General features: G+C 45.8%; 1 protein-coding gene across 1 annotated transcript in view; it reads left to right on the forward strand.

Moving 5' to 3' along the window:
• The window catches only part of DCAF5 (DDB1 and CUL4 associated factor 5), a 363,408-nt gene extending 353,954 nt beyond the window's left edge, over nt 1-9,454 (forward strand). The window contains exon 9 of the mRNA XM_078659462.1: nt 6,918-9,454. Within this exon, the coding sequence (XP_078515588.1) occupies nt 6,918-8,753 (1,836 nt within the window). The 3' untranslated portion in view covers nt 8,754-9,454. The remainder of the gene's footprint in view (nt 1-6,917) is intronic.
• The last annotated feature ends 207 nt before the right edge of the window (nt 9,455-9,661 follow it).

Here is a 9,661-nt window from a genome sequence, read left to right on the forward strand (position 1 = left end):
AAATTATGGTCCACTAAGTCAAAGGTGCTCGAAAGATCAGCGAAACAGAGAAATAAGGATCCCTGTTTCGCTTTAGTATACTTTGTAATAAGGAGGTCAAGATTAATGCATTGCTCTATTGTCCCTAATCCTTTGCGAAATCCATATTGGGATTCTGCCAAAATTTTGTTTTCCTCTGCCCATTCCTCCAGCCGCACCAAGAGAACCCTACTCATGATCTTAAGAGAGGAATCAAGAAGGGAGATAGGGCGGTAGTTCTTAGCCTCTCCTCCATCTCCCTTCTTGTAGATTGGTAAAATTATAGATTCACTCCAAGTAGGTGGGGTACTCTCTAGGACAGAGACATTAAACACCTGGGTTAAAAGTGGACTCCAGAGTGTCTGGTTGGATTTGTATAGGTCAACCGGGACCCCGTCGGGTCCTGGGGCCTTTCCCCCTTTACTTTGGCTAATAGCCGTGACAACCTCAGGAAGTGAGATGTCCAAGGGCAACTTCGTTCTGGGCAACAGGGTAGGAAGACTAACACTGTCCATCCTAGGCGGATTAAAAATCCCGGTAAAGTGAGCAACCCAGTTTGCCTCACTCACCTGGGCTGACATGATTGGGAGAACTTCTTTTGCGAGGAAGGGACTATTAACCGTTAACCAAAATAGCCTACTGTCGCGCAGTGCTGAGGCTTGGTTGAGGGCAGCCCATGCTTGTTCCCTTAACTCTTGTTTCCTCCGTGTCAGGTTCTTTTTATAGGTGAGTCTGAGGGATTTAATAACCTCCCTATCTCTGGGGTGTACAGCTAAAGCTAGCTTAAGTTCCCGCAGGGATTTGGTACACATACTATCGAACCACCCCACATTTTCCTTCTTGATTCCGGCTTTGGTGATAGTAAGACAATCTTTTATAACAATACCAAGCTCCCCAAAATAAGCTATAATACACTCACTAGGGACCTCTGGATCTAGACATTTATAAATTGCGGCAAACCCTGCTTCAATAATTTCCACCTGTAGTTTCTCGGAATTGTCTAAGCACCACTTTATACGGAAACCATTCTGTCTGCAGGGGGTAACGTCTTCAATTATCAGACGGTGGCTGTTTGCTGGTAACCCCCAGGCGGAAATAGACATGGTGATGGCATTGTGGTCGCTACTTCCAAGGTCAACAACAATGGGGACCGTACAAAAAGAAACAAGATGCTTAGAGACCAATATATGGTCAATAACAGAGGCCGAGTTCAATCCTACAAAGGTAGGAACAGGTTTGCCATCAGCGTCTGGAGCCGGGGGGTGTATCATAAGGTCCAAACTTAACATAAATGAATTAAGAGAGTCTCCATAAGGTGAGTGAGCAAAATGGGCCCGGGATTCCCCATTATCCCCGTCGAATCCGCAGATCTTAGTAAAAGAATGAGGGCAAGAACAGGTAGAGTATGATCATGGGCAGGGGGCAGTCAATCAACCCCCTCAAGTCCGTTCAGACAGCTAAATCGGTTGAGGTCATGGAAGGGTGTCACCGGACGATGGAAAACTGGTCGAACTTTAAAATCATGGTGTCTACCCCTCGTCCAGTTATCATGGGCTTGATCGTGATACATAGTGGTAGGAGGGAAGAAAGACGACACTTGTAGAGTCTGGATTGTGGATTCGGGAGATCTATTCTTCCCATGACATATATGGATAACAGTCCTGGGGTCTCGAAAACTGACCAAAATACAGTCCCCTGTTATAGATTTGTTTGTTTTACCCACCCAGGGTACCCTTCTCACCATGATAATTTCGTTGTTAAGGTGGGCGGAAGGGGTCTGTTCCAGTTCAACCACTTTATAACCTTGCTTTTCAGTGAGCAAACGTTCTCACCTTCGCCCACTTCAAGTGGAGGAACACCGGCCATAATTACCATAAGGTCATTTGCCTCTGGGGGGAGATCGGGTCTACGCTGTCTAAGAACAGGCTTCACTGGGGGTGAGAGAGCAGTACTGACAGAGATTGGCATAGGGGGAGCAAGGCCTACAGGTGTAGATGGAATAATGGGTTTTCGTTGGTGAACTGGAGCTAGGTTAGCCATAAGGGGTTGTGGAGGAGGGGCAACAACGGTCGCCAGGGGAGGTGCCAAACTAACTGTGGTGTTAAGGAAATTGGGAGGAACAGTAGGAGGGGGATTAGTCTCGGAAGTTCTACCCTGGGGGCTAACCGAAGATTTCATACTTCTTAATGTAGCCTCCAGGATAGTGAGTCTAATCTCAACCTTTTTGATGCTCTCACTAATCGGCAATAACAGTGACCTGAACAAAAATTCCAAATTTCCTAGCGGGACAACAGAAAGTGGAACATTGGGAACATTATATGCCGTGGCATCGGCCAAATCGGTAGTAATAATAGCCTTTTCGGGAGGTATTGTATGTCCATCTTCCAGTATCCTCTCCGCGATTGGGGGATGTTTTGAGGTTCTCCCAAAATCAGAGTGGGGGATTTTAGTTTTTCCCAGGCCTCCCCTCGACTTCCTCCTGCGTTTATTAGGCGGGGGGCCATGTACCCTTTGCACAAGGGTTGGCTTTGGTTTGGCTTTCCTAGTTTTAGTGGCGGGGGGGGGGCTGGGTGATTAAATCAACAGTCACACAGCTTGGGCTAATGGGGGGCGTAACGTTAGAGGTTGGTTCAATAGGATTATTGGTACAATCCCTTAGCAGAAGAGGGACGCCGTCCTGCGATAATGGCTCCTCACTAAGTGAAGTAGAGTTACCTACAAGGGGCCTATTTTTCAAGTTTTCGATAGAGCGTCTACGCTCCGCCCTGCGCTCGGCCAAAGAGCTTTCCTTTTCCCCATCTCCCACAGCCCGGGAAAAATAATTATCTAGAGTCCCGTTTTTGACTCCCCCCAACTTCATAGAGGTGCCCTCCAGGGCCGGGGAAGGCATAACAGGGAGATGTGTGAACAAGACTTAAAAAAGAGGAAATAAATGAATAATAATCCAGTATACAAACAATGAATTGAAGAGAGTAGGCCCAGCCCAGCCTTATCTGGCCTATGAGAGCCTTAGAGGGCCCGCCCTTTGCCCGGGCTTCGCCCCGCGCGCGTCCCGCGATGCGCGTTATTAGGCCTGCTTAAGTTTGTGAAGGAGGCGTGGTACTGGGAGGGGGCGCGGCTCGGCCGGGAAGAGGAACCAGCTGTTGGCGTTAGCAGGAATGCTGGTCCTCGCAGTCCCGTGCGCCGCGCCTCTCACCTCCTCTGCGGCCACGGGGTTAGACTCTCCTCAAAGTTCCACAAGGGTGACAGAAAGCCGAATGTGCTACTCCTGTAGCAGAAGACAAGGTCAGGCGGCAACAAACACCTCTGCTTTGAGTCTTTTGACCTGTATTTCAAGGTCACCTTCCCACTGCCTCCCTCGTTTGCAGTCTTGTTGCCAAGGCCAAACAGGATTCCTCTTGCTTCTGGACACCTGAAGGTTTCATGTGAAGTGAGGTGTGGTTGTGAAGTGAGCTCGCTTCTGTCCCTGAAAAGTTGCGGGAACCACATGAGGTGGCCCGACTATTTCCCTGTGTGTTTTTTTTCTCTCCTATTTTGGTTCCTTCTGCTGGGCTTCCCTGGACTAATTGTTCTGAGAGTTCTCTTTCTGGACAGATCTCTGGGTTCTTCCACCATGGAACTCCCTACAGATTCATATAGTTTATCCTTGCTAGCAGACTCGTTGTCAGCCGCTCCTAATGGTCACTGTTGGGTAGCCTTGGGGTGGCAAATTCTTATCTCTCAAAGAGAAATAGGCTCAGCTAGTTTAATAACAGGGCCTAGAGATGGCTATTGTCCAGTGTGTTGATGAGAAGGCTCAGCGTAAAACCTCCTGTGCTGGAGCTTGTTCAGTTTCCCCCAAGCATTCAGACTAGTTATGGTTTCCGTGTGGTAGTTCAGGGAACTTAAGTTGATTTGAGAAAGGTGACACCCCATGCTTCCTGTCTCCCAGGCGAATATGCATTCTCTGGACAGGATTGGGACAGATGTTTTGACTCCCTTCTATGTTATGTAAGCTCCTTCAAATGATCTTTCTCCTCAGCAGGGTATCCTGTTTACCTGGTGAGGTCTTACTGGGAGGTAAGCCCATGTTTTGCCACTACGTGAGAGGCTTAGCCTCCATTCCAAGAGCCATAGCCTTCCTCTGTTGGGCTGTTCACTGAGCAGTTAGGTAGCTCACACAGCACTGACACTCCATTTGAAATAAACCAACATGGTAGCATGTGTAGCTGCTATCATGCCTCCTACAACAATCACAAGTCCTTTTTATGGTTACTAGTGTTCAGTTCTTTACACTCCTTTCTTCTACAACAGCAGGACCCTTGAGTTTTTCCTTCTCTGGGTATTTTCACTCTTATTGAGGATGTTCCTATGTTCTCCTTTTCAGGCTGTGCGTACATTATGTTTCAGTGCATACCCTGTTGCCAGTTGGAGCAGACCCCACTATCCACATCCCCTGAAATCTCAGAACCTAGAGACCACAGATCTCCAGGTCCCTTGACAAAATCCAAACCCAGTACTAGGACCCCACACCTCAGGTTTCCAACTTCAAACCCAACTGGGTCGTAACATCATTGGCTTCTAAAGAACAAAGTCCTCCACATTCCGAGGATCTTCTCCCTTGGTATCGACCTCAAAAAGAGCCTCGCCTCCATGATGAGTCTCCGCTTTCAGCTGAGCACCATGTCTTTTGTCGATGAACCTCCAACGAAGAACCCTTGACAGTCCATGTCGACCATCTTGACGAGACCACTCACGCTTTAACGCACCCTCAATGCCAAAGAAGGTCGTTCAGAATTCTCTTGGCTTCAAGAGTCCTGACCTCGTTCTCGAGATTTCACGGTGTTGAGGGTACCTTTCCGCATCGACTGGTCTTGACCACAGAAGCCAAATTAAAAGGGTTGTTTCTTTTGAGAAACGTAGTTAGAGGGATTGGAGTGGCCTGCTGAAGGTATTTTCAGATGGTTCACAGATGGGGTTAGCTGTTTGAGTGCATGAATTAGCTCAGCTGGATAATGTTGGTGTCACAGGGTCTAATTTAACTGTGTTTGAGGGGGGTCAAAGTGGGTAATAGGAAGGGCTATTTGGTATCAAAAACAGTAAGTTCAAGGTACTTTTAGTTTTAGTAATTTTGAAAGAAAATTCATAAGCAATAAGGTAGGACTGAGCGATTGAAAGTTGAGGAGGAGAAAGAAGACCATTGCATGTGCAAGTGTTAGGTTGAGACTGCAGAGAGGTGATGAGGTCAGTATAACAGTTGGATTCAACAATTTTTAATCCAGTTGTAAACTGACTTAGGTCTATTTGATGGACTTCGAGGTTTTGATTTTCTCTTTCCATAGAAGAACTTGCACTTTACATTTCAGAGCCTGAATGCTGTAAGAGATCCGGGGTTGGGTGGAAGGAGTAGTTGGAGTGAACCTATGTACGGGATAATTTGTAACAAAGGCCCATCTCAGTGTGTCATTAAACTGATTAAAGGACACAGAGGATCTAGCCTAGGACTAATTGATAAAGGCATGAGGGCAGGCTCCTAGGCAGATGTTTCCCTCTGCGTTTAAGGTGTATATATGCAGAAGGGGAAGGGGAAGGGGTGGTGAGGTGAGGTGAATGAAATCTGTGAAAATTTGGGATCTGAGGGAGATGCAGTAATAGTGGATGAGGAGTCAGTGAGAGAGATTTGGAAATGAGATCTCGAGCGGTTTCCATGAATTTGTTTGGAGAGAAAATGGGTGTCTTATTGTGGTGCGTGGTATGAGGAATTGAGGGGAAAAAAGTTTACGTTTAAGTAATTATCAAGGTGGAGTCTACAAACACCCGGAAATTTAGAGGAGTATTGTGAGAAAGTGGCTGTAATAGCCAATCAAGGTTCTAACAGACCAATCCAGTAACTGTTTGGGCGATAGATGGCTGCAGTGTGAGCTTTAAACGGAGTGGTGGGTGTAATGGAGTGATATTCAAATGAAGAGGGAGAAGCTCCAAGATCATTGGTGGGAGTGGTTGCATTAAACTTATTATTGCCTCTTAACGCCTCAACCCCACACCTGTCTTAGTCTTTTCGGCTGTTGTGAGTTCTGTTGGAAAAGTTAGCAAACTTGGTGTGTAAAGCTTCAGACATGCTTGTATTGTATGAACCAAACAAAGTTTCAGGAACCGCAGTAAAATGGAGGCGGGAAGATGAGCGGCAAAGTGTTCGGTGTTGCACGATGCAGACAAAGCGGCGTTCCCACAGCAGAAAGAGATGGTGGGAGTTAATGTGGGATATCTCAGATTGAAGAGTCAAGGGACTTTTAGTCATAGAGAGATGAGTTGAGAGAGGGTGCTTTGCCTAGAGTTCAGAGGGTGACAAAAGAAGGAATTGGGATTTTGAGGTGGGGAAGTATGAGAATCTGGGGTATCAGATGTTGAGGGTTAGCTGCAAGGCCAGTTACACCGGTAAATAACGGCGCTGGGCAAAGAGTACCACACACTAGTGTGCAGTGGAATTGCATAAGCACATGTAAAGGGTTGAATAGATGTAGACATACAAACAAAATGGAGATGTAATGAAGAAATTTCTGTAGGAAATAGCGTTGCATTAAGTAAGTAAACATGAAGGCAAAATACGTAGATGTCCCAAGTATTAGTACAGCAATAGGCAATACCACTGAAAGATTGTCGACACTTCCAACTAAGTGTCCTAGGAGAGCAACAAACATCATATGGAGGTGTTTGAGACTACCTGTACACAACATATGCTGTATGTTGTGTTAAGGTGTTGCCAATCCAGGTAGTAGAACCATTAACAATCCATTGTGTCTTATTGCATGGAGTGCATCCGTGCAATGTTAAAATAGATATATTCTGCATAAACATTTTTCCCTTAATATCCATCAGCGTTATTAAATGCCTTCATAATTTTCTTATCTGTTTTATTGTAGATATGGAGCCCTTATAAGCAGCCCGACTGCACTGGAGACCTCGAGGGGAGGCGTGAAGACGATTCTCGTAGCCTATATACACATGAAGAGTACATTGGCCTAGTTCTTAACAGTGGGCGTGGTTTGTCTCATGACTATGCAAATGAGTCGATCCAGGAAGATCCCCGCATGATGGCCTTCTTTGACTCGCTAGTGCGCCGTGAGATTGAGGGCTGGAGCTCTGACTCGGACAGTGATAGCACCTTCCTACAGCTTCACACTGGTGTCAGCGAGCGCTCCGGCTACAGCGATTCAGAGTCCTCTGCCTCATTGCCCCACTCCCCAGTACCAGCGGCTGAAGAAATTGATGAAACTGGCTTGAATTTGGGGTCTCAATTATCAAGAGACTTAGCAGCCGCGAATAAAGAATTAACTTTGCGACAGCAGAGGTTGGCCAATTTTAGACGGAATAAAGATAAGTGCCTTGAAACCCGCACCAACGAGAGTGATTCCTATGATGAAGCGTGTGAAACTGAGATGGAAGCTGACCTCTTCCCACGACCCCGGTCACCAAGCCCTGAGGATACTAGGTCGAGTAGCTCTAGTAGTAGTAGCAGCAGCAGCAGTTCTAGCAGTAGCAGCAGCTCTAGCACTACTAGTGAGGATGAAGAAGACCTCAATACACGGCGAACTAAGATGCGGCAACGCAATGCAATGCGACGTCGCCAAAAACCTCAGAAGGAGGAGAAAGTAAAAGCCAATGCTGGAAATGCAATTGCTTACATCGGTGAAGATACATGTGACTATCCACAGATCAAAGTGGATGATCTGTCTTCTTCTCCAATATCTTCACCAGAAAGGACCACCACCGAGGTAGAGGTTGTCAGAGCAAAATCTGCCCCTCGTGCAGACATGGAATCTGTAGAAAGAAAGATCTACAAAGCCTACAAGTGGCTTCAGTATTCCTGCATCACCTACTCAGCGAGTAAAGGTGGTGAGACTTCAGGTGGAACTCGAGATGATGAGGAAGGAAAACCAGGAACTAGTGGGAAAAATGGAATAGCACCTTCAGTAAGGGAAGGACATCCTTTGAGTTCGGCAAGCCACCAGAATACCAAAGACATTCATCCTGACAGTCGACGCAAGGAATCTGTGACTAGATGCGGCTCCAGTAATGCATCCAATCTGTGCAAAGAGACGGAGAGGAAGCAGTGGCTAGAGACTGAAGAAAGCTCTTCTCAAGACACCAGCTCTAGTACATTTGAGCAAAATCAAGAGGCGAAAATGCTCAATGGAACATCCATTGGTAAGGAGTTAAATGGCTGCCCAGGGGAGCTGTGCAGTCTGACGACAGGACTCTCCGATCAGAGGAGCCACCAAAATTGCCAACAGTCTACAAACCAGCTCTCATCTGTAATTCCAAAGGACTCCTTACCCAGCACAGTCAGCCATGAATCTACAAGTTGCCCCAAAATGCAGACTTATGCCCCCGAAGGTATAGCTCTTGGGATTCCCTGTGTAAAGCACAACAATGGACAACACCCACACTCTCTTTTTCACAACAGCAATGGACAGAGCAGTAGTGAACCAGGCGTAGAGGTCACCAGCACTCAAGTACATTCAAATAAAGACTGTAGCAGCATGGGTGAGGCGGCCTGTAACCCCTTGCACAGAGACTGCTGTGTGCTTGAATTGGACTTGAGCACAACTAATGTCAGCACTAGAGAAGAAAGCACACCTTTGCACCCGGTTGACAGCGAGCATCCCCAACCACGTGGAGCACTGAAAAGGCACAGAGACGAGCTGGAAGACTCGGACTCTGAGAACTCCTCCCCAGAAAAGAAATTAAGAACATGATAAACAAATCCATGGCTTAGAACTCTACCAAAATAAGTATTAAAACTTGTAGAGCCTGGGTGAGAACACGCTTGTTTCAAAAGCTCCTTTATGTGCTGGAGTGAGATGCTTTTTCACACTGCAGGTATAGCCCCCACAAAACAGAATGTTGGTATTTGAGGCAGACCCCATCCTCTGTCAGCACAAGATCTGATTGTCTGTGATCATATAAGCCATTCTGTTTGGGAGTTTTCCAACAATGATGATGCTGGTCCGTTTAGAAACCATGAAATTTGTTGTCTAAAAATCCAGCAAACTCCATGGTTCCAACACATGAGTATAGTGTACCCTCTCAAGGTTTTTGTTCAAGTCACCTTTGTTGAAATAGTTAACTTGTTTGAACCAGTGTGCTTTTTTAAGCCACTATAGTGGCTGTTTTTTTTGTTGCAAAAAAACAAAAAGCAAAAACAATATTTTAGCTTTGAGGATTTTCGCTACCCCTTTCCAGTAGGCTTTGCTGTTTTTCGTTAAACACCTTTCCGAAATTAAATTTCTGGTAAGGCTTGTTGGGTTTTTGATCAACAAATTCCGAAAATGTACCATTCCTCTTTTTCAAAGAATTTGAGGGTTTGGTTTGCTGTGATTTCATGAAAATACATCCCTGATTGTGTACTGTTGATGATACAATAAGTACATTTGACATTAAAAAAAATGTACACCTATGAACTTGTTTGATTTAATTTTACAACTAATCTTGTAAACTAGGTAAAAAAAAAGCAAAGTATAATTTGAGAGCAATAGAGGAGCAGCTCATATTCTGTGGGAACTTGGTAGTAACAGAAATTGCAAAATGCTGTGTGACCTTACAGGGGAATTGTTTTTGGAAAATACTGCTTATACAAGTACAAAACTAACATAGTCCTTGTGCT

This window comes from Lissotriton helveticus, chromosome 9 (genome assembly GCF_964261635.1).
Source record: "Lissotriton helveticus chromosome 9, aLisHel1.1, whole genome shotgun sequence".
Taxonomy (NCBI): Eukaryota; Metazoa; Chordata; class Amphibia; order Caudata; family Salamandridae; genus Lissotriton; species Lissotriton helveticus.